Source organism: Syngnathus floridae, chromosome 11 (genome assembly GCF_059516105.1).
Source record: "Syngnathus floridae isolate MCC-2025c chromosome 11, RoL_Sflo_1.0, whole genome shotgun sequence".
In the NCBI taxonomy this organism is placed as follows: Eukaryota; Metazoa; Chordata; class Actinopteri; order Syngnathiformes; family Syngnathidae; genus Syngnathus; species Syngnathus floridae.
The window spans coordinates 7802663-7829165 of record NC_142423.1 but is presented as its reverse complement, the minus strand read 5'-3'; the positions used below and the strand labels follow the sequence as shown (position 1 = coordinate 7829165).

Here is a 26503-nt window from a genome sequence, read left to right as displayed (position 1 = left end):
CTAAATGAAAAATTAAAGTCTAAGAGGATCGTGAATGAATGTATATAATTAATTAATTAAAATAAAATGTTCCGAATGATGGTTTTCTTTTTCACTTATTTCAAACAAAATGGACAAAGTAGATGACAAGATCAGCAACATGGATTGCTTGAACAATAGTTTATCAATAATTTTATTTTTAGTCTTAAAGGGAAATGTGCTTTTGGGAGTTTGCAAACATATTTTAAGGTTGTGTTAAACTTATAATCATATTAATATCTAGTATTGAAGTGCTCGTGTGGATTGGTGGGGGCCGAGGAATGTGCAGGCAAACTGCATGAACTTGTTTTCTTGGAAGTGTTGTGTATAGGCCCAGACAGGGAGTACCGGACGAGATAATCTCAAGGTCGGTGAGAAAGGAGAACAACGGCACATCTATGGGACTGGGCATCGAGGGGAAAACCCAACCGCCTGACCTCAGCGACACCTGGACGGGGAGGAGATGGCCATCCACCAATCATCTCATAATATTTTGCATGCTTTAATATTCATATTGTGTTTCTTTAAAACTGGGCAACCCGGAAGAATGTGTCGTCTTTTGGTGGTCACAAAAACGCACGAGTTTTAGTGTGAGGGACCCGGGACCCAGGCCTGTATTAGTGCGCTTTGTCAGGAATAAATAATTGGTAAATTTGGTCTAATTGATCTACTGGTCTTCTCTTTGACAGAACGAACTCGCAAAATTGTTAGGTGCGCCAGTGTGTGGATTAGGACATTGCAATTTATGTGTTAAGTGTTGATCGCAATTTGGAGTCAGATCAATAACTAGAATCCGTAACCTAACAATTTCTTGGTGACCGCGGACGTGATGTCAAGAGAAGGGTAATTGACAACTCGTGGTCTTCATCCAGGACACCGGACAGTGTCAGGGACATTGTCTCCCGGTCGGCGAACCGTTGGAAATAAGCGCACAACGTTGAGCTGGTACGACGTCTCCTCAACCCTGAGCTCACCACTGATAAGGTAAGCAGAATACCTGTTACTATAAGTCGAAATTCTGCAAATTGAAAGAGGAAATTTAAGAGGAGACTGTTGTTCAGATCAAATAAGGTGTGCATGAAGTGAAGATACATACGGTGAATAAGTTTGGAACTTACGTGTGTAACGTGTACGGTAAAGTCAGGGACTTACGCGTACTACGGATAGGTCAGGGACCTAGTGCTTCGTCGTGGCGGACAAGGGTACGGTGACGATCGTATTCAGATAGCTGGGGTTAATAAAGAGATCCCCGAGGGGAAGTGAGGCCTCCTCAAAAAATATCCGGTGGTAACAGTTCCTCCTGTGAGAGATCAGACCACTAAAATATCCAAAATGAACAACCAAATTGGGGGGAGTTTGTGTGATGAGGGGAGTTTGTGTGATGAGAGCAGTGTGTGTGCTGAGAGGAATGAGTGGAGTGAGATTGAAAGAATGTATGCTGATGTGGAAGCGCAAATTGTGAGTGGCATTGACCGAAAGAGAGTGGCGAAGGAGCGAATGAGACACCGAAAAGTCTTCGCGAAATTGGAAGGTGACAAATTGTTTAGGGGCTTCCCAACAGCTTGGGACATGGAACGCCTGGCACGGCAGTTGCAGCAAAAAGAGACTGGGGTGCTGAAAAGAAAGCTCGCCTTAGAGGACGAGAAAAAAGGCGCCGGCTGGCGTAAGCGGAAGGTGCTCGAGAAGCACATTAGGGAGAATGAGGAAGAGCGACGCTCCTTGCACAATTTTGCGACAGCTGCAACAGCCATTTTTGCCACTCAGAAGAAACTGCCCGTAGAAAGTGTTGTTAATGTGAGAAAAGCAGAGGAGGTAGAGAAAGCGGTGAAAATAGACGAGGAAAGAAATGAATACAAGGGCATTTATCCATCTTTGCATGATGTGACACACCCGAGTGCCCCCACCCTCGGAGTGAGCTATGTTGGACCGCCGCCGTACGGCGACCCCGGAGTAATGGCTCCGGTGGTGACGCTGGGTGGCAGGATGGTAGTGGATGTCGAGGGCGAAGGCGAAAGGGCGGATCAGAGTATTGTACAGTTGATTGAACAAGCAGTAAATAAAGAGAGGCGACGTGCCCGGGAGGGGGACACATCCCGCGTGGACACCTCCACCCCCGGTCCTAGCCCTCAACCGTCCAATGTGACGAAAGGAGAAAGCTGGCATAGACTTACGGCCGAGAATGAGGCGCTAAAAAAGAAAATTGATCAAGCCGATGAGCAGCGTAGACAGGAAACGCAGATGTTAAAATGGGCAACGGAGAAAGGGAGACGAGAAGACGCGAAGAGCGCGCGAAGACAGCAAGAGCGTCCACAGTGGGAAAGCAGCGAGGGTGAGGAAGAAGATGATGTTGTGATGCAACAGAGAAAAATGTTGGAGTGCGCGAATCAGGACAGTAGAAAGAAGTGCAGACAGGGAGAGAGAGAGACACGGAGAAAATATAATTTGCGGAGTGGTCAGGGACAGATGACACAGGCCGAGGTGCAGAAAAATGAATTGATGTTTCCGCTGGTGACCACATCGGGCGGTCAGCACTACGAGCCCATGGTGCTCCGTGATGTGACCGCGATGATGGAAAAGATGCCCCCACTTCACAGAGGAGGCAAGGTGTGGCTGAACAAATTTTTGGCTCTGATGAGTGGGCAGAGCTGTACACTCGGTGACATGCGCCAGATGTTGGCAGGAGCATGCTCTCTAGTGCAATTGCAGGCAATTGAGGAAGCAGCAGGCACAGCGAGACTGGGGAGGGAGGTGCCCTTGCCACAAGTAGCAGCGCCCCTGTTTGAAAACATTAAATTGACTTTCCCACAACCCACCGATCTGGCCCCCACTATGTTTCCTTATGATGTGAAAATGTCACCTGCACAACATTATGTAACATGTGTGGAGAGTTGGATTGAAACCACAGGTCGACATCCGGCTCTCACGCACGAGGCAGAGGTGCTCTTCCGAACGGCGCTGCTGGACGGACTTCCACCAGATGTGAAGAAGCAGCTAATGTCAGATCCTGACATTCTGGTTTGTGCCGAAGAACGATTTAAACGTCATCTTTTGCATCACTGCAGAATGTTCACTGAGTCACAAGCTAAAGTTGAAAACGAGACAGACGCATTATCTAAACAGTTGTTGAAATTACAGTTGGCAAAAATGCATGGTGAAGCTAAACAGTCTAAATCACAGAAAAAGGAAATGCAAATGTCACAGGCTCCTCAGGTGGTGGGGCGCGGAAGAGGCCAGTTCCGGGGCGGATACAGAGGCCGGGGAGGGAGTGCACCTGCTTACCCGGGGAGGGCAACATACAAGCCCCATTCAACAAACGCATGTTTCATCTGCGGCGAAACCGATCACTGGGCAAAAGAATGTCCACAGTATCGACCACGCGGAGCCACCCGCCCAGCCGGAGGCCCGCCATACCAACCCGGGGCGCCGATGCAACAGGCAGGAACAGCTCCACCCGGTGGACGGCCCTGGCAACAGCCACAAACGCACGGAGGTCAGTACTACCAACATGATGATCTCTGGTGTGGACAATTTGAATAGGGCTGCCCGGGGAGCCAGGAAAGCAGTGGCCCGGCGGAGCCAATGCTTCATGTGACAGTGGAAGGAAAACCTGTGAAGATGCTGGTGGACACGGGAGCAACTTATTCATCAATAAACACTGCCCTTCCTGTATCCTCACTGTCAAAGAAAACAACGACTTTAGTCGGCTTCTCGGGACAACCACGTACTCTGCCTTTCACCAAACCACTTGAAACTGTGATCACCCGGACAGGGTGTAGACTGTGGCACAAATACATCCATTCCACAGACACTCCGATCAATTTGATGGGAAGGGACTTGCTGTCAGCCGTTCAAGCCAGAATTCTGTGTGGGCCAGAGGGAGTGATTATTCAATTTCCAGATGGCATCAGCATCCAGTGCTCACAGCAGCTACAACAACATGGTCAGTGGCTGATGGCGCCCCTACCGGCAGAAGCAGAAACTGCAACCATCTACTGGGCCAGGCTGGAGCCAGAGACCCCTGCTGGTGGCGGTGTGTTCTCGACCTACCTACTGTGGAAGCCTTGGATCTGCTCACTGGCGCCATACCACCCACCTGTTGATCCTTTGCATTGCACTCTATATTATGACCGAAAAAGTGATGATGTATATCGGGATTTGTTTGAAGAAATTGAAGGGCACATGTGGGATTTAACTTCATCATGCATTTTGATTGGTAAAGAGGGAGTCGCAGCGGCAACTGAATTGACATATGAACAAATGCAGTGGTTCAAAATGACAGGGAAAGGGGTGCCACACATTTCGCTGGCTCTTGCCCCAGGACACGAGGCCAGACAATTGGGCTCAATGGTCAAGCAGTTGTTGCAACAGACCGATTGGCGGAAAACTCACATTCCTAATTTGTACTGGTCTGAGTCTCAGAATGCATACCAAATTAAACAAACCATGGTAGACACAGGATTGCTGGAAATGATGTTGGTGTCCCGCACACACGGTAGGGAGTTAACTGATCATGAGGACGCTGAAGTAATGCTGGCGGCCTTGCCCGACACACTGTGGTCCCAGGGTCCATTTGATGTCGGGTTTTGTCATTCGGTGGCTCCTATTGATCTCCAAATGGATGAGACGCAGCCTATCAAACGGCCTCAATATCGTTGGCCGAAAGAGGCGGACCAAGGCATGGAAGACACTCTGTGTGGCCTCTGGGACGCAGGAGTGTTGGAAGTGTCGTGTTCCGAATGGAATACCCCGCTGAGGCCAGTGCGGAAAGCAGATGGGAAAACATGGCGCATGGCACATGATCTGAGAGCAGTAAACGATGTCACCATCACTCCTGTTCTTCCCGTGCCGGACCCGCACCGGATCCTAGCGTCATTGAACCCTGCCTACCAGTGGTTCACAGTGATTGATTTGGCCAATGCCTTCTTCTGCCTTCCGCTTTCCCCCTCAGTGCGGCACGTGTTCGCATTCACCTACAATGGAGTGAAACTGCAATACACTCGCATGCCGCAGGGATTCAAAAACTCGCCAGGTTTGTTCAATCAGGTCCTCAAGGAACTCCTTGAACCATGCCAAATGCCGGATGGCACTTTGTTGTTGCAGTATGTTGATGATCTGTTGATTGCAGCAAAAGACGAGCAGGCGTGTCTTGCAGGAACAAAGAAAGTGCTGTTGTGGTTAGGAGAGAAAGGGTTCAAGGTGTCAAGGAAGAAACTGCAATGCTGTCGCCAACAGGTCACTTTTCTAGGTCGAGTGTTGACCCCTAGTGGCCTCGCCATGTCGCCTGAGCATAGAAACTCCATTCTCCGTCACCCACGGCCCACCACTGTCCAGGAGATGCTATCATTCCTGGGGTTATGCGGCTATAGCAGACACTACATACCCTGCTTTGCCGACAAAACCGGTGTCCTCCGAGCCCTGATCCGTGAACAGGGGGCCAGGAATCTCAAGGCTTGCCTGGTTTGGACACCGGAGGCTGCCGAAGTCTTTGTGTCACTGGTGCAGGAGCTGGCCTCTGCTGCGGCTTTGGCCACTCCTGATTACACCCTGCCCTTCCATTTAGATGTCTCCGTTTCAGGAAAAGTTGTGAATGGAGCTCTATACCAGAAAATGCAGCATGGACGTGCAGTGCTGATGTATTGCAGCGTCCCCTTGGACAACATTGAGCAACGACAACCCGACTGTTCCAGATATGCTGCTGGTCTGGCGAAGATCTTACTCAAAACAGCCCACACGGTCATGGGACATCCCATCTATGTGTTAACTGATCATGCGGTATCCTCATTTGTCGCGTCAGCGGCATTCACGTTGACTCCGCTGCGACAAACACGGTTGTTGAAAATATTGACTGCTCCAAATGTCAACTATGTCCATTCCGGAGTGAACATGGCGGATCAATTGTTGGTGGGTCCACATGAGTGTGCATTAAAGGTCCAGACAGTGACAAAAGTCCGACCTGACCTCTATTCCACTCCGCTCGGGCACGGTCGGGTGGTGTTCACTGATGGCTGCTGTTGGAGAGACAAAGAGGGCTCCCTCCATGCGGCCGCGGCTGCGGTCGAGTGGAGGGATGGTTCCTTCCAGCCTCTTAAAGTGATGAAGCTCACCACCCGCCCATCAGCCCAGGCGGCAGAAGTCTTTGCCTTGGTGTTAGCCTTGCGGCAGTGTAAGGGGGAAGCCGTGACCATCTATTCTGACTCTGCCTATGCGGTGTCGGCGGCCTTAATCGATCTGGTAGGGTGGCTACAGAACGGGTTCACAACGGCCAGAGGCCCGGAGATTGCACACAAGGACTTGATGTTGCAGCTGTTTGAGGCGTTGAAATACCCAAGCGAGGTGGCCGTTGTCAAAGTGCCTGGTCACTCTAAAGCTGACACCCTCGTGGCCAGGGGAAACCAAGCGGCTGATGAATTGGCCAAACAGACGGCCGGGTACGGCAGGGCAGCGGACATGATGGTGTCCCACGGTCCAGTGATTGTGGACGGGGAACACCCCGACTCCTGTTTGCCTCTGTCGCTTTCACATGCCGATCTGTGTGCCGCCCAGGATGCCGCGTCCCCGCAACAAAAATCAGTCTGGCTGGCAGCAAAGGCTGTCAAACGATCAGACGGCTTGTGGGTAGGACCCAAAGGCCAGCCCGCTCTTCCGGAAGGAAGGCTAATGGCAGAGGTCCTGGCACAAGCACACACACCTTCCCATGTGGGCCACCATACCATGATGATCCATCTCCGGAGTTGGTGGCATCCCAGACTCTCGGACGTGGTCTGGAATTTCGTTGCGGATTGTGAGTCCTGCCAGACGTTCAATGCACGCCCTACGTTGAAGCCAAAGCCCGGCCTGTTTCAGCCGGCCCCGTGGCCGGGGGCAGAGGTGATCATTGATTTTACCGACATGAGTACAAGAGTGAATGGGAAACGCTTTTTGCTTGTGATGGTTGACGCTTACTCAGGCTGGCCTGAGGCATATCCGTGCTCAAAAGAAGATTCTACTGCTGTGATCAAGGCTTTGATCACCCATTACATCCCCACGCATGGTTTCCCGGCCCTGATCCGCTCTGATAATGGTACACACTTTAACAACAAAGCCTTGGCCAAGGTAGAATCAATTTTGGGGTTGAAGCATCGATTCGGCTGTGTCTACCATCCTCAGAGTCAGGGCGGAGTTGAACGTATGAATCGAACACTGAAGGAGAAATTAGCCAAAATTATGGCTCAAACGACAATGAATTGGCTCCAAGCGCTCCCGCTTGCCTTGTTGTCTGTGCGGCAGTCCGTTAACAGGCGCACTGGATTCGCACCGTTTGAATTGATGACGGGTCGTCTAATGCCGGGACCAGCAACGACGCTCGTCCCACCAGAGGATGTTACGGTACCAAATTTGTCTCATGCAGCATACTGGTCCTATTTGTCTGCTTTGGTGTCCAGTGTTTCTGCACAGATTGGAGAGAAATCCGCTGCGGCTGCGGCGGAGGACGGCGTGTCGGCGGAGAAACAGCTCACGCCGTACGTGTACGTCCGAGTCATCTCCAGAAAGTGGACGGACCCCCGGTGGAAGGGCCCCTTTCGTGTCTTGGCCAGGACGTCTCACGCGGCCCAGCTCGACTTCAAAGGACGCCGGTGGTATCACTACTCACAACTCCGTCCGGCCCCGGAGTTTGTTCCGTCAGGATGAAGGTATTCCTGTTTGGCCGTGTCCCGGACCCGGCCAAAGGGGGGGGAACAGAAGGAACAATACGGAAAAGGAAAGGTTTTTGGGAATTTTCAGAATTATTTTTAGTAGGAGTGCTATGTGTGAGTTGTCTTTTTGTGTGGGCATTGATGACAATTGATGAGACCATCCAGCAGAAAACGTCCCAAATTCAAAATTCACCCACCAACAGACAATACCGATGCAGAGGAAAAGTAGTCTATGAAGCTGAGGTGAACACAACAGAAGAGCTCTCACGAGAGGAACAGGAAGGTTTGAGACAGAGATGTGACAGCAAAAATTGGCAAACGTATGTCACGTTGTCTAATTGGACAGAGACCAACCGAACCTTACATGACAAATTGGAAAAGTACCAGAGAAGGGTGTGGAGCAACCAAATTCAACAAGTAAAGAAAGTATTGGATTTAGCCCCACCCGATAGAGAAGGGACATGTATTTACCAATGTAAAGAAGATGGACAGTTTGTTGTTGCTTCGTGTCATGGACAAAAGAAGTTAACATATGGAGAAATGTGGTTGTTTTATTCTCAATGCTCAGGGAATGAGTTTGGTTTGTTCTCGGTTGAGAGGGCATTGGAGAGTCACGGCATACAATTATCCACTCAGATGACGCAGATGGCGGTGAAGGTAAGTAAAGGGAGGTTGAACGATAAATTGAAAAACCCCGCCCCAATCAAGGAACCATTGTGGTACTGTAATGGAACAGGGTGCCCCACAGCATATTACAATGTGTCTGAGTACCATTTAAACATCCGGTCCAAAAGACAAGTGGTGACTGGGGTCACTCAGACACACCGCGGGCTCTGCGAACCGGTTCAATCATTCAAATGGGGGATCCAGGTTTGCATCCCTAAAAATGTGACAGTACAAATTACCATACCGTTTGATAGTTTGGTAAACGGGCAGATTAGAGGACAAGATTATCGGGATTATGATTGGTATTTGACCAATGAGTTGGTAAACAGGGGTTGGAAAAATTTGGTATGGGACACCAAAGATTGGTATAAATCATGGGGGACTAGTGTTCAAGCGAAACAACATCAGCAAATGATAAAAGGGGACAAAACACAGACAGGCATCACCTTGTGGGTTAATACTTCGCACGATTTACATTTGGGAAGCCGCACAATTGGATGCTGGGGTTTCCAGTTAAACATATATATGTATGGATACCCGTATTGGCAGGTGTTCCTATGTCAAGGTGAGGATGCCGAACAAGAAATATCCTTGAGTCCCTCGACAAACCCTCGAATCCTCGCAAAAGCAGTCAGGAGCGTAGATGATTGGTTTAGGATCACCACGGGAGTCACTGCTATAAATAATAATTGGCTTTTGATGGCAGAACAAGCTGCTAATACTACTGGTGAAGATTGTGTGGTCTGTCTTAAGGCAAGAGTAGTGTTGAAAATTGTACCAGCGGCAGTAGAATCATCTTGTATCTTACAGGTGTTGACCCAGCCCAGTACTAGTGGTAATTGTTTGATTTATGAGGATATTTTCCCAGTCGTAGGCTTGGAAAAAAGAAAGCCCATTTTTGACAACCATGTGACTCAACAAAATATGACATGTTTAAAGTTAAACGGAACCGGCATGAGTATTGGGACAATAGATCCCACATGGTGCAAAGTCAATTTGTCACTGAATGTAACCTCTCCTCTCTCTCGTGCAGACATCTGGTTGTGGTGTGGTGATGACAAATTATATGATCGCTTGCCGAAGAACGCATCAGGTATCTGTGCCCTCGTGTCTTTGATAATGCCTGTGGTGGTTGTCCCCATTGAAATACAGAATCTCAATTGGGACCTGGAGTTCCCACTGGCGGAGCTCCTGAAGCGAGCCAAAAGAGACGTTTTGCCCCCGTGGTTGAACGACGACGATCCAACATATATTGACGCTATAGGAGTGCCCCGGGGTGTACCAGATGAGTATAAACTCGCTAATCAAGTGGCCTCGGGATTCGAAAGTATCTTCCTATGGATCACCCCCAATAAAAATGTAGACCGTATTAATTACGTTCATTACAATGTCCAACGACTGGGTAATTATACAGCTGAATCATTCGCCGCAGTTCATGAACAATTGGCTGCAACGTCGTTAATGGCGTTCCAAAATAGAATTGCGTTGGACATGCTATTGGCTAAGGAACATGGTGTATGTGGAATGTTTGGTGATGCATGTTGTACTTTTATCCCAAACAACACGGCACCAGGGGGCCGACTGACCAGGGCGTTGGAAGGACTAAGGACACTGAACAAAAAGATGAAAGATCATTCAGGTGTACACACCGATATTTGGTCTGATTGGATGAAAGCGTTTGGAAACTGGAAAGGGCTCATCATGTCTGTGCTTGTTGCTGTGGCTATTTTCACTACAATTATGATGTTATGCGGTTGTTGTTGTATTCCATGTATTAGATCACTCACTGTCCGGTTGATCGAGAAAACCGTTGGCCCGTTGCCACCGATGGGGCAATATACCCTGTTGACTCAACATGAGCCGCAGGGGGAAGGAAGGATCGACACCGCGCTGGTGGCTGTTTGCTAGGGTAACGGGTGATGACCTCATAAATGAGGTCATGAGAGGGAATAAAGGGAAATGTGCTTTTGGGAGTTTGCAAACATATTTTAAGGTTGTGTTAAACTTATAATCATATTAATATCTAGTATTGAAGTGCTCGTGTGGATTGGTGGGGGCCGAGGAATGTGCAGGCAAACTGCATGAACTTGTTTTCTTGGAAGTGTTGTGTATAGGCCCAGACAGGGAGTACCGGACGAGATAATCTCAAGGTCGGTGAGAAAGGAGAACAACGGCACATCTATGGGACTGGGCATCGAGGGGAAAACCCAACCGCCTGACCTCAGCGACACCTGGACGGGGAGGAGATGGCCATCCACCAATCATCTCATAATATTTTGCATGCTTTAATATTCATATTGTGTTTCTTTAAAACTGGGCAACCCGGAAGAATGTGTCGTCTTTTGGTGGTCACAAAAACGCACGAGTTTTAGTGTGAGGGACCCGGGACCCAGGCCTGTATTAGTGCGCTTTGTCAGGAATAAATAATTGGTAAATTTGGTCTAATTGATCTACTGGTCTTCTCTTTGACAGAACGAACTCGCAAAATTGTTAGGTGCGCCAGTGTGTGGATTAGGACATTGCAATTTATGTGTTAAGTGTTGATCGCAATTTGGAGTCAGATCAATAACTAGAATCCGTAACCTAACAGTCTTCACATTTGAAATTCTAAATATAAAGAAACAACTCTTCAAAACCATGGGAGTTAGAGCATTTTATTTGTTTACCAGTCAAACTAACAGTTTTGCAGTCATGATGACTTTTTGCTAGTGTTTTACCACAAGTCTTTGTGAAATTGTTTTGACTATCCACCTCTGTTCAACACAACTGAACAATAACTGTTATAATGTTATAATGAAATACAACTCAAGTAGGAGAAAGTGACAAACACCGTGTAACATGATTTTCACTTGGTATGACCAAGGATAGGAGTTATCCAATCATGGAAATTGCACTTACAACCATCACATGAAATGGCACTGGAGGCAAACTTTTTAAAGAAAAGTTTGTTGTGTTTTTTTTTTTTATCTTATACAGTACAACACAGATGCACGACATTTTTTTGTAAATAAAATTCATGAATATGCATTATTATTATCTGACTTTAACTTAGACAGCTTTAAATAAACGTTTGCATTTAATACTCTTCCTTACTGATGACAAGCATAATTTGCTCTGCCATGGTTACAGAGATCATGTACTCTTAATTCTGTAGTTTATCAATATGCTGGAAACTATTATTTTCCTTCCTGTTATCTAACAGAAATTGTCATTTGTTGAATTTTTTTTCATGATTTCAAGCAACAGGTTGAAAATTAAGGTTTTCCATGAGGTGACCTCTTGCTATAAAATAAATACGAATAAACAATAAAAGCCCGTGAGTAACTTGGAAATGATGATTAACCTGGCAGATAAAAAAAATGCACTTTCTGTAAAAATATTTCACAATATTAGAAAAGTGAGGTGGATAAAATATTTTGAAAGGAAGTGGCAACAAGTAAAATGCAAAGTGCTCAGTCAGGGTAACACACACACACACATAGGCAGTAAATTTGATCATCAATGATGGTGCTCTTCCATTGGCTCGTGTGTTGTCGTCCATTCTTGGAAACCTGAAGGACTACAGAGACTGCTGATGTGGTGTGTAACAGTTTACAAAATTTTTTGGCACTATAGAACAAGGCCCTTGTTGGGTATGCATAATTTGGAATGCAATGAGAAGGACGACATTAGGAGCACAGATTTCTGGAAACTGCACACTCATCGGACGCCTCAAGGACACTTGACTTGAGAGATTTACTGTGGATGAAAAGATGACAATGGAGTCAGTCTCGTAAAAATATCATCAAAATTGCAGCTGACTTTCAAAACAGGACGGTTGTTCTTTGGACGTACAAAAACGGGCTGTTTGGAGCCAGCCTGACTTGCCGGGACTTACGCGAGTACTGGACGGGGCTCCCTTGCCCTTAGTCTTGCCCTTTCCCACCGCCATAGTGGCAGTGTTGCGGCGCGCCTGCTCGTGGTCAAACTCCAGGTCCTCCAGACGCTGGGTGAGGGCCAGTTTCTGCTGGATGGCCATTCGCAACAGAGAGTTCAACGTCTTCTTCTCATCCTCGGCCGCCGCCAGTTGCCTCTGCATTTCGTCGAGCTGGGTCACATAATCGTCGCACCTGGCAGGTAAGAGTTGAAAATGAGAAATGAGTTAAAGGAAGAAAGGAAGTAATAAATCCCATCGACATTAGAGGGTGCCATTTAGCCGTTGCAGAACTACCAAACGCTCTAATGTACTTTCCAGACAGAAGGACAAGATTACATCAGACGGGTTCCCACAATGCTTTGTGCCTCATCCACATTCATGTAAGAACAGACTATTTTTCTGTACAAATGTGATTATTTTTCCAAGAAAGATATAAATAACAAAAATGAGATACCTTGAAGCAAACATTGCTCTAAGGGAGGAGAAGGTGGCGGCGTCTTCTTTTAAAGCCTTGAGTTCATTGCGGAGCTTCAACATTGTTTCGGTCACAATGGCCTTTTCGCTGTCGTATTTGCTCTTCAAGTTAGCCAGTGCGACCTCAGCCGTCTGTATAGAAAAATTGGGATTATTTTTCCCCCCCAAAAAATGTTGGTGTACCCAGTATTGCATCTAAAACAATGAGCTCAAATAGATTAAATGAGGTCCTCTGACCTGTTTGTTGGCTTTGAGCACAGCTCTGAGCGTGGCGATCTGTTCTCTCTTGGTGCTGAGCAGAGACTTTAATTTGAGGATCTCCTCCATGCAAGCCTCTTTGTCCTTATCCACTACCGCGCTCAGCTCAAGGTTGGCCAGTCTCTGGCGGGACAACTCAGTGGTCCGGTCCACCGCTTGCTGCAGGTGGCGGATCTGGTCTCGGATGATGGCGACCAGGTTGTAGACGTTCATGGGCTCCGGGCGATGCTCTGGGACCGAAACGACGGCGCTGTCTGCGGAGTCCTCCTTTTTAGCGTCGGTTTCGGGAATGAGACCGTTAGTGAGAAGTACAGAAGAGGGGTGTGCCTTTGCTTCTTGTCCTCCTCGCCTCACCATTGCTTTGCCCTCTTTGTAGTAGTCCAACATAACACGGTTGGGGGTCTCATTGTTGCACATGCAAACGTGATGGTAAAGATTAGCCAGCTCCTCGCTGAACACTATGAGCTCATCCTGGGCCACGTTGAGACTGCCGAGTGATTCCCCCGCGGTCTGGCTAACCAGACGGAGCTCCTTCTCCAGACGGGCCATCTCCGTTTTATCCGCTTGGCTAATCTTCTCCAGGGACGCTAACCTTGTTCTGAGCTCATGGAGGTCACTCTCCAGACGCGCCCGCTCATCTTGGTACTGGGTTCGACAATTCTCGTACTGTGCCCTAAGTGTCTTTAGCTCCTGCCTCAACTCGCCGGCTTCAGAAACAGCCACGGTGTATTTACACTTGAGGATCTCCGGCCCGTTGATGTCCAGCTCGTAGTAGTCTCCGTCTTCGTGGCTGTCACGATCTTTTTCCCCGTCGAGGGCGGACTGACGCTCCTTGCTGGCCTGAAGCTTCCTCATGGCGCTAAGGTTCTCAGTGAGTCTGTTGACTGTTTCCTTTTGCTCAGATACGGTTCCGTAGGCTTGTTCAAGCTGCTTCTGGTTCTCCTGCAGAGTGTTGATGAGGGCCATTTTCTCCCTTTCCACCTAAGACACAAATCCGTGCAGTTACAGTTAATGTAACACATTTGGACATTTCTCATCAAATATTTTTTGCAACTGAAATCCATACTTGAAAATAATCTGCAAATTTGGCTGTAGTTTCCTTTCAACAGTTTTATGCCTCTCCTACCTGTCCAAGCTGTTGTTTCAGTTTCTGAATCTCAGAGATGTTGAGCTCGCTCAGCAGGTCGTCCACCAGGCTCGGCGCAGGCTTGAAGGAGTCTCCTCTCTGGCCTGCCGAAGAATCGTCATCTTTATTACCTTCGCCCGCCTTGATCAAGCCGTTCTCAAAGCCTCGGATCAAGTCGTCGTTGTCCAGATCGGAGATTGCGGAGGGTTCGTCGTGCAGTTTCAGGTTGTCGAAGGAGATATTGAAGGAGCCGTTGTAAACGGAGCCGCCGATGGTCACGTAGTGCGAGAGCTCCTTGCGTAAAGTGGCCTTCTGCTCACGTTCCGTTTTAATCGTCTCTAAGGCCTCGGTTAGCTGGCGCTCGGCAATCTCCCTCAGCTTCATGGCATCTTCCAGCTGGCTGTTCAGGCACTGGGAGTCCTCCTCCAGACGGCGGATCTCGTACTTGAGTCCTTCAAATTCCACCTGAACGGGGATTAAGATATACACTGTCAAGTATTGTGTTGAAACGCAAAACAAAAAGCAGAAGGTCAACCGACTGTTAGTAGGATTTGCTGCCTTTTTGCTACGGATGAAGCAACTTTTTTTTATATTCGCAACCACACCTGGTTCTGTCGTAGCGCAGACACTTGTTTCTGCAGAGAGATGTTCTCCTCTTCCAATTCACTGCAGTCCTGCAGCAGGCGGGCCTCCCGCACCTTATACTCTCGGATGTCATCCCGCAGCTGACTGCGCTGCAGCTCCACCTGGTCAGAGGTCTACTCCGTGGTGCAGAAATAAGAAAAAAATATGTCTGACACACAAAAATGAACAGACATGATAGAGCATTTTGTACTATGATCTTATTCACCTCTCTCATTTCCAAAGCGATGTGTGACAGGCGCTCATTCTCAGCTTGCACACTGGCAATTGAGACTTTGGCCTGGCGAAGCTCATTCTGCAGCTCCAAAATTTTCTGCTGGTACTGCGCCTCCTTACTGGCCGACTCCAAGATCAACGATTCCTCCCTGCTCTCTCCGTCTGCTGCTACTTTCCTGTGAGCTGAGTGAGCTTGGCCGAAGGCCTGAAGACAGAAAAGACAAACATAGCAATAAACATGAATTGAATATCAGATAAAAAGCCAGAATTTCAAGTCATTCATGCTCAGGAAAGAGAATTTTCTCATTATTATGAATCTGCTGCTATCAAACCAACACCATTAAACTTCTCCTTTTTTTTTTTTGTTGTTGATCAAAATCTATTGACGCATTTGTGTGGCTCCAGCCCTGATGACATTCTCACTCAAGAAGGAAGTAGGTCATCATCATGAGACCGTCCTGAGTCATCTGACTGTGATTTACGCCAGAAAAGATTGCATACAGATGACCATTACCTACCATTGATCTATTATTGTGAATAGGTCTCACATTCAAAAAAATGTTGGTGAGTGACAACATGTAACAGAAACGACTGCATCCCCAGCAAAGGGAAGTGGCTGGGGGTGGGGAGGCACAATATCTGTGCTCACGCAGGATGTGGCAGTTGTACAAATGCATTGGAGGAATTTGTCTGTCTTCAAATTGGGCCGTTGCCTTTCAGCATGCTGGGAAAGTCACTGTATTTCAAATTTGCTTGATAGAAGAACACGGCGTAGCATACCGAGGCGAACAAGTCCAGACGCGACAAGACAAGTCTCTTTTTTATAATGAAGTAATTATTCCAACACGCTGCTTACAAACATGCAACGTAAGCATGTCGAAATCATAATCACAGGATAGTTTGTACACCAGCACATTCTAATGAGATTCAATAAGCAATAATAAAATAATGCTGAATGAATTGACAGATGCAGCATGATGGTTAGTATGTCTGGTTCAAAGTTTTGAGGTTCAATATTTGCTCGAGACTATTTTATACTACAAAATGTGCTATCCGGTGGATCTGTAGTTTGGATGTAGAACTGTGTGTGGATGCAAAATATTTGGAACAGTTCTCAGTGAGATGCAGTGTAGTTACACCACTGTATTACACAATTAAAATACACGACCACATGCATTATGATTTTTCAAAAAAGGATGTTTTATCAAGCCGAGCCACTCTATTTCATCTCAAGAGACCGTGCAAGTGTATCCGTGTGTAACAGATAGAAAACCTCAATAATTCAAGACAAACGCAGGTTTTTCTTAGCTCGCTTTTACGTAACACTCAAACCAAAAACTGAATGTCTTAAGTTTTATCTTCAAATGTTTCAAGGGTGATCTTAAAGTACCTCTCTAAGCTGATCCAGCTCCTGTCGGACCGCCTCATGCTCGGTCTCCAACTCATCGAATCGCTGCTTGAGCTGCTGTTTCTCCTCCAGGACCGCCAGTCCATATTCCGCCGCCTGGATCTTTTCCTGCGTTGTTTCACGCAGCTCCCGAGAAAGGCGTTCCACCTCGACTTGAAGCCACTGCGGCCCGGCCTCGTTCACCAGTACCGCTTCAGGATATTCCTGGTCCGCCATGGAAATGTTGGCGAACCGCAACCTCCCAGCTGTAACGGGACCCAGCCCTGGCTAGCCGGAGCAGAGAAGAAAAGCGAGCAGGACTTCAAATCACTGCACGCTCCCTTTAAAGCGCATTGTTGGAATTTAGCCTCCGTCTGCTTTATTCGCTCCGTTAAACATGCTGAAGGCTCACGCTAATCGACACCTGTTCCATTTGCGGTGACTTTTCGTAGGTTGCTCTATTCTTACAGTTGACAGACGAAACTTGAGTTGAAGATAATCGAGGAGAGGAAAAAAATACCCGTGCATGGCATTCAAATCAGTGGAGAGGGAAATGTAGTTTGTTTCACATGACTTTGTACGCTTCATTGAGAAAATGGACTTTAAGTACCATAATGCATTGCGCGGCAATGACGGATGACGTCGCATATTTGCTGAATTAAATTCGACACTGCCATCTACAGGCTCACAACGAAAGCCACAATTGCATTTGGCATTTAAAACGTCTTTAAATAACTCACCTCTAATAACTCCTGACATTCAATTTTCAGGATGTCATTATTACAATCAATTTTCAGGATGTTATTATTTCTCAAACAAGAGGTTTTTTTTACCTTGCCAGACATTTATATGTGTTCTATCCCGAAAATATCTATTTTACTGGAATATATAAAAATTGTTATATTTATTTTGGAACAATAGTTCAAATATCATGCAATCGACTTTGCAATTACTCTTTATGGACTGAGACTGACATAAATAGGAGAACTAAAAACTTTCAGTTGAAGAAGCCTTTGGCTCAAAGGAGAAACAACCAAGAATTATCCAATGGCTTCAATACAACCTTTGCAGCTTTTACATGCAAAAAATATTCTCGGCAGTGGGCACAAAAAGTAAAACAAACATCCATACTCCAAGACTCAAATGTAGAGGGCTTTATTCCATGAAAGAATGGTTCTTACAAAACTTCAAGTAACAGTTCTTAGGTTCACAAATCAGACCTGCACAGTCACAATCAAACTTCTGCATCATTGCATGGGAGGAACCATGCCGCCGCATAAAAAACATGTCAATGGTCACATCATAACGTATATTGGTCTGGTGGTGTGGTCCAAGTGTATGCTTGATGTGTGGTGCGTATGGTAGATGACATCAACAACAATAATGAGGAATAAACAATTCAACATTTGAATTGGACTTGACCTGTGTTTTTGTGCAACATTTAACCAATCTACATTTGTTTTTTAATTTTTTTTCTCCACTAACTTCTACACACAACAACTCATCTTGTTTCTTTCTGACACGGTCGTCACGACAACTACTTTAATACTAACCACCCACCCGATTTCAAGAGCTACATTTTGAATAATATATAAAAAACATTGCCATCTTAATGACGTGACTGAAAAAAGCATTGCAAAAACACATGGAACCATTACATAATACTCCCGTTGAACATGTAAAAAGTGTGTGTTGTTGATTGGCCACATTTGGATAAGATGGGATATGTAGCCCATGAGCGTGTGTGTGTGTGTATTAGTGTTTAGTGTGTAAAAGATAAGCAAAAGTGTAATTCTACCTTGCAAAAATCACAAAATCACAATACTTGAAACACTCACAGGGGATTCACAGTGAAGAAAAGGAGAGAGCTGGGTGTAGTGTGACTCGATTGTTGATAGATTTGGTGAGAAATAAGTTTGGGCAGGGGGGGGATTGAGATTTACTTGGCGTTGGTGGAGGTGCTGAGCATCTTGCGTATGGCCTGGGCGATGGCGTCACGGTCGATGCCATAGATTTTGAGGAGGTCTTGCGGTTTGCCGCTATGCGGTACGTGAGACACGGCCAGACGATGCAGATTGAAGCCAGTCTCGTTTACAACCGCCGAGCACACGGCCTCCCCCAGGCCACCTGTTAGACAAAAAGATACAATAAGATGGCACATGAAAGAAATGTCAGGTCAAGTCATGTTGTCACTCTAGAAAAGAGAGGAGGTAAAGTATAGCCCACGGGGGCTGATACGGCCAGCATTTGTGCTTGTTAAGAAGATGTCATGAAATAGATTTATTCATTTTATGACGTATTCATCTAATGTAAAAAAATATATTGATCTATTGTAACTAATAAATTTAAAAAAATGAGTGAAATAAAAACATTTAAATTTAACAGTTATTTTATTTTGTTATTTATTTTATTTTTTAAAATTTTATTATTATTATTATTATTTATTGTTTGTTTTATTTATTTATTCATTTTTAAAAAAAAAAATTTAACAGTTATTTTATTTATTTTTTATTTTATTCACTTGGTTCATGAGTTATAATTAATATTATAAAACTGACAAATGAGCATCGACTGTTTGATTATTTAAACAAATATTTTTGTTGTAGGAAGTAGGGATTTTCCTCCCTAAATGCGTTCAATTTAAAAAGAATAAATAACTCTTTGTATATTTTTTCTCTAAAAGAATAGTTTAGTAATGTATTGTAAATATAAAAATTTGTTTCGCATGATTTATGCACGTCAAATGAATAGAAGAGCTGTTATGTATTGTCCAGTCAAGTTACCCATCCCCACTGCCTCGGCGGACAGAGGGTATGTGCAATCTAGGTCACAAAGTACCCCAAGGACACGTACACGCTCAGCTAAGGCAATGTGACAGCGCACTCACTGCCGAGTTGACTTCCACGTTTGGCAAAAGCGCCATTATAACTCGCCTGAAACGAGGGCGCACTACCGCCGGCCAATAAGCAAACTCCACCGCATTGTGATCTTTTTCTCCAAGCCAATGGGATCATGCCACCGCCACACACATGCAAAGCAAAAGTGCCCCAGCTGCACAGAGGCAACCAGGCCAAGATTCCTTTTTGCTGAAAGCTTGGCTCCCTATCATGCAATATGCAAAAGCTAAGAAACATCACGTACCTTCATAGTAATGGTCCTCTACAGTCAGGATTCTTCCTCTGGTGGCACGCGTGTGGTCAATGATGGTCTTGGCGTCAAGTGGTTTGATTGTGAACGCGTCAATCACCCGCACGTATATCCTCTCTGCAACATCACAGTTGGAGAAGCAGGATTTTTTAAAATTGAGTTCCACATTCTTAAATATAAAAGGTTAGAGATGAGAATGAACCTTGTATTGACTGTAATACCTTTCTTGAGGTGTTCAGCTGCTGCCAGAGCCTCATGCAGAGTCACTCCAGCAGCCACCACAGTCACCTGATCCTCTTTGCTTTGGTAAACCACCTGGCAAAAAGATTATTTTCCAGTAAACCCATCAAACAGGCGCATCAGAGAAATTCCTACCTTAGCCTGTCCAACATGGAAATCTTCATTGCTGTTGTAAATGATGGCATTGTCTTGACGGCTAGTTCGGATATAGCAAACACCCTTTGGGAAGCAAAATAAGAAAGACAGGACAATAAATTATGATTATTATTTTCCTATGAAGCACACCCGTTTTACCTTTGTGGATGCGGCCAGTTCCACAGCCTTCTCTGTGGACACTCCATCACAAGGGTAAAAGATGGTTGTTCTCGGGAGGGCCCTGAACATGGCCATGTCCTCCAATCCCATCAAGGAGGGCCCCTCCTCTCCTGTATTAAACACATTTAGCTCTGTAATATTCGTTTGAATACAGAGGACGATCCTTACGCCTCATTATCTGGGCGGGTGAGAAGATGCATGCAGGAGGCATATCAAACATGACATGCATGAGGTGTACCTGCGCTAAAAGAGGAACGAATGGTTCCTTGCAGAAGGCTTCCAGGGCAGACGGGAAGGAAGGAAGGAAGAGGGGAGGAGTGAGGGCGAGTAGGGCATTGGTGAGGAAAAGATAGGATTAGACGAAGGAGACAACGACAGCACATAAAAATAGGAGCGGGGTGCTCGGTGCGAGGGAAATAAAAGGTTTGTGAGGGTTATTTTTTTTTTTTTAGTTCTTACTAACCAGTGGACAGGCCGCAGTGGGAGCCACATAGATTGACGTTGCTATCTAAAATGGCTGCCATGCGGAGCTGGTCGTAGGCACGTGTGAAAAAGGATGCCAGGGTGCTGGCAAACACAACGTTCCTCTCACGAGCGGTACATCCCATGGCAACATTGACCTGGAAACAAAAAAAAAATGTTTCTTAAAAAAAGATAGGATTTCAGATTTTTACATTAAGAGTTGAATTAATCACCAAACTATCATTATATGCATTTTACTGGATCTGCCCTTTCAACTTTCCATCAGCCAGATGGCTCCACCCTCTCTACTAATTAATATTTCACTTGCCGTGACTGTTTACCGTCACACAAACCCGTGACCTAGATTGGAGTCGTCCGTAGTTGGAGACACAACAGCAATGCCGTTTAAATAACTGTTCTTCCTAAATTAAAAATCTCATAATGATATTGATAAATATATCATGACACATGGAGAGGAAGAATCTGATCAGTGGTGTAGACGGTGACCATCATAATAAATAAAAAAGGGGTCACGTCTTTACCCATCCTTACATAATAGGCCGGCAACTCATATATAATTTAATATCACATATGACCAGCTGTCAAACGTATACTCAGAGACAAAAAGCTATTCATTCACAAAAGAGAAGTGAAAAAAAAATTATGAGGCAAAATGATTTTGCCAAGCCAGTCCAAAGTGGAGGTTCCTGAGATATCCTACCATATTCTGCTGGGCAATGTAGCATTCCACAAAGCGATTAGGATGCTCATTCTTGAAGATCTCCGAGTAAGTGAGGTTCTTTGTGTCTCCGTCAAGAGCCACGACACGGTCGTTGTAGCGAGCTAACTTAGTGATGGCCATCCCATAGGCCTTGCGTGTGGAAATCTGTGACAACAAAGCATGGCGCTATTATGGTTGCTAACTGGAGATGTTGCGTGAAATACTTAGCACAGGTGGACAACCTTTTCTCCAGGCTTGTAAGCGGGTGCGCTGGCCATACGGATGTTCCTCAGGCTCACAGGAGGGGAGTCTTCGATCGGAGCGGGAGGGTACAGGTGCTTGCTGGTGCTCATGATCCGACTTTGCAGATCTTTCATGACCATCTCGGCCATGTCTTTGGGCAGAGTTTTGGAGTGCCATCCCATCTTATCTTCTGCGGCTTCAAAGACATCATTACGTTAGATGTTACCGAACATTTTTCTTTATATTTTTCAGTGAGTGATCATTACCTGGAATGCCTTTGCCCTTGATGGTTTTGGCAATGATAGCTGTGGGTTGATGGCGTGGCTGGCTCAGAGCCTTACACAGCTCCTCCACACTGTGTCCATCCACAATGATGGCATGCCAGCTGAAGATAGACACAAAAGAACTACAATGAGTCTCAGTAGAACGCAGATATTTTCTAAAGCCGAAAATATTTCACGTATGCTTTACAGCGCATCAAACGCATGGATGAGCAGGTTTGTGTTACCCGAACGCTTCGCAGCGTCTCTGGTATTTCTCTGCATGATGCTGCAGAGGCGCAGAGTCACTTTGGCTCAGACGGTTGATGTCCATGATGGCCACTAGGTTGTCGAGCTGGTAGTAGGAAGCGAACGACATGGCTTCCCATACGGAGCCTTCTGACATTTCACCATCCCCCAACAGGCAGTAAACACGGTAGCTGCAGCAGAAATGAGTTGCGCCATTAGCGTGCATGCGCTTGTGTGCGCCAAGCATGAAAATGCTATCTGACACTTTTCCAGTTAGATTGATTCCTGATTTGACAGCTCACTTGCTAAGCATGGAATGAAAGAAGCTTCCTGAGGCTTTCTCTAGGTGTGGCTGTTGAATTTCACACCTGCACCGCCAACTTGCCTTCCATTTTTCTCAAATATTACCAGCTCGCACGCAGTTACAAAAGAAAAATGATTTATGACTTGGAATTGGTTTGCGACAATAAATTAGAACAATCAACTTAAAAAAATAAAATAAAAAAAATCCACGGTTGAAAGCACAATATTATGATCGTTTTAAAGAGGATATCTGCAAGGAAAAGACGTGAAATACGACTGCTGGGTTTGTGATTATTAGAGCAGAAAAATCAGGACAACAGAGCGTGGAGCAACCCAACACACATCCATTGAATGGGCAATCCTAAAATTGCTCCAAAGAAGCTACAATACAGATCTCATTAAAGCGTTGAACTGGTGTGTACACTTTGGAACTAATCTGAATCTGTAGATTTGGACCTTTTGTGACTAGAGCTGTTTACGCTTGTGAGGGTTTACCTGGCTTTGTCAAAGTATTTCCCAGTGTACGCCATTCCGCAGGCCACACCGAGTCCCTGTCCCAAATAGCCGGTGGTTACATCCACAAATTGCTGCTTCTGAAATGGAAAAAAAAAATCACATTAATAAACAGCTGAAATGATGTGGTTGCATAAGTATGCACACCCTTGAAAATATTTATCTTGATCTATTTTTTTTATATCACAAAAAGAAAACATTTGTACAGGGGTGTGTAGACTTTATATAGACTACATATTGGACCAGTTGGCATCTGGTGTCTCCTTACTGGGATGAGGTGGCCCTCCAGTGAAGAGTCAACCTGGCACATACTCAGCAACTCACTCTCCTTTAGGAAGCCTGTTTCAACCCACATGGAGTACAAGGCTGGTGCAGATTGAGCCTAGCATAGTGGAAATTTAGGAAATCAGTACTGCATCTTATTTGTAAATATATGTATATTTGATCCTTAGGAGCTATGGGACTGCACCTTGGACATGAGGAAGCGATCGCTGTGGAAGTTTCGTGGGTCGTCGGGGCGGTACTTCATGGTGTGGAAGTAGAGCACAGACATGATTTCGGCCACATTGCAGCATGATGTAGGATGTCTGGGGGAGGGGGGGTAGATGAGGGGAGAGGGTGATTTTATCCAGCTGTCACATTTGCACAAGCACGCGATGGACTTGCCACAAATCTCTCCATGAAAAGAAGGAAATGAGATTTTGCCGGGTGTACTATATCGTATGTCTGGCATTGTATTGTCATGCATAAAGTAAGTATGTGTAAAAAAAAAAAAAAAAAATCCCCTTTTGAGTATTTCATTGCTAGCGTAACAACATGATAGCAGAAATGTAGAAACTGAAGATAGAAGGAAGGCAAAATATGGTCAAGTAAAAAAGCTTTCTATTTCTTTGTTAGGGGTTAGCCGTTGTCTTTTGCAATCAAAAGTAAAATAATAATTTTTGATCATTAAAAATAATTAATCTAAACGTGGAACCAAATGTATAATAAATATTTTGTTGGTATGATTTTTTTAAATCATGTAAAATATGCAATAAAGCAGGATTAGGCTATTGCCGAAGCCATGATGTGTAATTTTTGTTTTTTAATTTGATGATAGCATAGACGAGAACATTTGGGGTTGAAAAATATCAAGAGGAGCAGAACAAAAGCCTTTATAAGGCCCTCGCTTCAAATTTCCTTTGGTGCGCCCAGAATACGTATACACACATGAGAATGACTTTTCTGTGGAGGAATATCAAGTTTGCGTTTTTTTTTTACATTGGAGCACCTGTCTTGATACATCCCTACGTGACAGTCCACTCACCCTGTGCCTGCCGCGGTAGTCGCCTTGATGGAGTTGATCCTTAGGCGATTGGCGATGTTCCTCAACGCCTGCACTGTCTGTTGGTCAGGTTTGTGGTAATCCTCCATGAAGGCAAAATGTTGAGCTCCAAAAAAAATCCTTCGTTTGTAAACGTGTGAGGACGGGCGAGGGTGACCGAACCTGAGTGCACAAGAGATGGCGTTGGGGGATAGATAGACAGAAAGACAATGAAGGAGAGTCCGGATTGATCCTATCGAGTATGCAGACGCATAGATGTGCAAGAACACACTAAATACACACGAGCAAAAATCACACACACATGCACGCACGCACAGAGGAGTGGCAACAGAGTGACGTACACTGCTAAAATTGCATTGCAGGCTTTTCATTGGATGGGCAGGGAAAGGGTGACAGAGGTGTGTCACTGCAGTGCGTGTGTATGTGCATATAAGCAGGGAGGAGGAGGGGCTGAACATTTAGATCCTAATTCACTTTGGCTTTTCTGTCAAATCGCATAATTCAAATGTGGTGGCTTATCGTCTTTTGTTATTTAATCCCAGCCAAATGCTGCTTTTATTCTAGTTATAATATCCTCAATAGTTACACGTTTTACAATAATTGAAACTCAAGAAGAAGGTTGAAAGTGATTACGGTGGACACATTTGTAGTAGTAGTAGTGGGCTCCTCAAAAAGGGGAAGATTCCTGATTTAAAGTTCTGAAGACCGTTGTCACTCGGTTCCATTCTCTTTCTCACCCTTATGTTCTCCTCCGCCCAACATGATGATGCCCAATGATGCTGAACTGATGAGAAGTGATGAGAACATGGTGTTCTTTCCTCACATGTTCCTTTGCAGCCACTCATTCAGGACCATGAGTAGACACCTGAAGCGTAAAAATAGGAAACATTTTCATTTGAACTCGCTATATGCAAAACGCGATAAAACAACTTTACAAGAACGACAACGGCTTTGTCTTTTGTCGCGTGAGAGACAAATACAAATGCTTAAGCCACATTCTAATCCCTAGGCATGTGCGCAAGAGCACTGATGCATGGTCGCCATGCAATCTTTGCATGTAACGCGCGTCCACACCAGATTAACTGTGCTGGCCTGCCATCAAGAGGATAAACCTTGATCGTGCACAGGACCCCTGTTTTTTCAGCTGCTGTACAAGCAAGAAGGAATGGACTAAATAATTACATATAAATAATAACTTGTGTGAGTGCCCCCTGCAGCCCCCCACTCCCCCTCTAGCTCCGCTAGTGCAGGGTGGCAAAGGAAATATTTTAATCTCCCTTTACTTTCACTTTGTCACAATAAATATTATGTACTAGCATGTCGCTTATGTGGTAGAAATTATAATGATAAACCTGTGCTGCCTACAATTGTTGTTATTATCCATTGCAGGCATTATTTCTGGCGATCATAATAACTTTGTGTCCAATTAAACAAGCCTAGATTTTGCATTGTCAGTGTGTGGGTAAAATGAAAAATATTATACTTATTTCAGTACAGGATCCACATTTTTGGAGACGTTTATAAAATGGACTGTATGTGTTCTACAATTTCAACACCAAGTGGCACTGTTCCCTAATGATTTTTTTTTTTTTTTGCACAAGGGCTATCATTGCGCATCGCGGTCGTTGACAATTGAGAAATATTTCAATGTCAAACGTTTTCATCCGATGTATTCATTATTATACAATGATATGTGCGCATTATTTTTAATGTTATTGCTATATGTTAAAAATACATATTTTAGACAGTGGGTTTATTGGATAGCAGTTTGACAAATTGAATGTGATTATTTGAAGGTATGTGCGACGTGTTTTAAATCGAACCCTCTCCTGTCCTTGGCTCATTCTCCTCAGCCGTATTATCATTGTTGCGGGTGGCTGAAGCATCGAGAGAGGTCGCATCACGAAGCAGCCACCTCCGAGCTCGATGCCGGGGCTATGTCATCTCTCCAGCCCGCTCGCCCACCGACCGTGTCCTTTCTTCTCCCAGTTTCCAGCAACTCCTCTGGGCTCCTGGCTGCTGTCATAAAAGCTTTGGCTCACAGTGGCCCACAGGTGCCAGCCAATAGGAGGCAATGAAGGTGAAGCCACGTGATAGATAGTAACCAATCGTAGAGCCCTGCAGCTGCACACTTCCTGGAGGGCACGTACATCCAGAGAGCATGAGCGTTTCTATTTTTAAATCTCTGGCAGAAAAAGAGGAGCAGAGCAGCCACTTTTGAAACAATGGCTTAATATAGCTCTGATAAACTACCAAGATTAAAAAGAAACTCTTACAGGTGCCTGTGTCCACATACAACTCGTGCATATCATGCAGAGGGGGCATGCAAAGCCCTTTGATGGGAAGGTGC

General features: G+C 45.4%; 3 protein-coding genes across 5 annotated transcripts; 1 reads left to right on the top strand and 2 right to left on the bottom strand.

Annotated features, from left to right (window-relative positions):
* The first annotated feature begins 190 nt into the window (after positions 1-190).
* LOC148390802 (uncharacterized) lies at positions 191-10802 on the top strand. 2 transcript variants are annotated; one of them, XM_088389381.1, is made up of 3 exons: positions 191-665; positions 891-1002; positions 7440-10802. In XM_088389381.1, exon 3 carries the CDS (start codon positions 7683-7685, stop codon positions 10263-10265), a length of 2583 nt encoding a protein of 860 aa, XP_088245507.1. In that variant the 5' UTR covers positions 191-665; positions 891-1002; positions 7440-7682; the 3' UTR covers positions 10266-10802. The 2 variants fall into 2 exon arrangements, with proteins under 2 accessions (XP_088245507.1, XP_088245506.1); XM_088389380.1 differs by having other exon boundaries at positions 191-1002.
* Positions 10803-10995: 193 nt separating this feature from the next.
* Positions 10996-16934, bottom strand: bicd2b (BICD cargo adaptor 2b). The gene is made up of 8 exons (XM_088389382.1): positions 16380-16934; positions 14982-15194; positions 14737-14889; positions 14132-14596; positions 12985-13986; positions 12728-12879; positions 12235-12466; positions 10996-12095 (listed from the first exon to the last, which is right to left on the bottom strand). The coding sequence occupies exons 1-8, from the start codon at positions 16611-16613 to the stop codon at positions 12093-12095; spliced, it is 2454 nt and encodes an 817-aa protein (XP_088245508.1). The 5' UTR covers positions 16614-16934; the 3' UTR covers positions 10996-12092.
* A 581-nt stretch (positions 16935-17515) lies between these two features.
* Positions 17516-25018, bottom strand: tkta (transketolase a). 2 transcript variants are annotated; one of them, XM_088390473.1, is made up of 15 exons: positions 24891-25018; positions 24136-24315; positions 23299-23416; positions 23098-23211; positions 22812-22909; positions 22013-22204; positions 21771-21889; positions 21504-21700; positions 21262-21426; positions 20542-20698; positions 20058-20188; positions 19899-19982; positions 19745-19838; positions 19518-19640; positions 17516-18503 (listed from the first exon to the last, which is right to left on the bottom strand). In XM_088390473.1, the coding sequence occupies exons 2-15, from the start codon at positions 24240-24242 to the stop codon at positions 18316-18318; spliced, it is 1887 nt and encodes a 628-aa protein (XP_088246599.1). In that variant the 5' UTR covers positions 24243-24315; positions 24891-25018; the 3' UTR covers positions 17516-18315. The 2 variants fall into 2 exon arrangements, with proteins under 2 accessions (XP_088246599.1, XP_088246598.1); XM_088390472.1 differs by lacking the exon at positions 24891-25018 and having other exon boundaries at positions 24136-24469.
* Positions 25019-26503: the final 1485 nt, after the last annotated feature.

Excerpts from the sequence above, each read along its gene's own strand:
- LOC148390802 (XM_088389381.1), top strand. The coding sequence starts at position 7,683 with ATGAAGGTATTCCTGTTTGGCCGTGTCCCGGACCCGGCCAAAGGGGGG.
- tkta (XM_088390473.1), bottom strand. The coding sequence starts at position 24,242 with ATGGAGGATTACCACAAACCTGACCAACAGACAGTGCAGGCGTTGAGG. Across the intron at positions 19,983-20,057 it reads AACTGGCCGCATCCACAAAG|GGTGTTTGCTATATCCGAAC; the intron begins GTAAAACGGGTG and ends TGCTTCCCAAAG. Across the intron at positions 18,504-19,517 it reads AGAGGACCATTACTATGAAG|GTGGCCTGGGGGAGGCCGTG; the intron begins GTACGTGATGTT and ends TTTGTCTAACAG.
- bicd2b (XM_088389382.1), bottom strand. The coding sequence starts at position 16,613 with ATGGCGGACCAGGAATATCCTGAAGCGGTACTGGTGAACGAGGCCGGG. Across the intron at positions 15,195-16,379 it reads AGCTGGATCAGCTTAGAGAG|GCCTTCGGCCAAGCTCACTC; the intron begins GTACTTTAAGAT and ends TTCTGTCTTCAG. Across the intron at positions 13,987-14,131 it reads TGAAACAACAGCTTGGACAG|GTGGAAAGGGAGAAAATGGC; the intron begins GTAGGAGAGGCA and ends TTTGTGTCTTAG.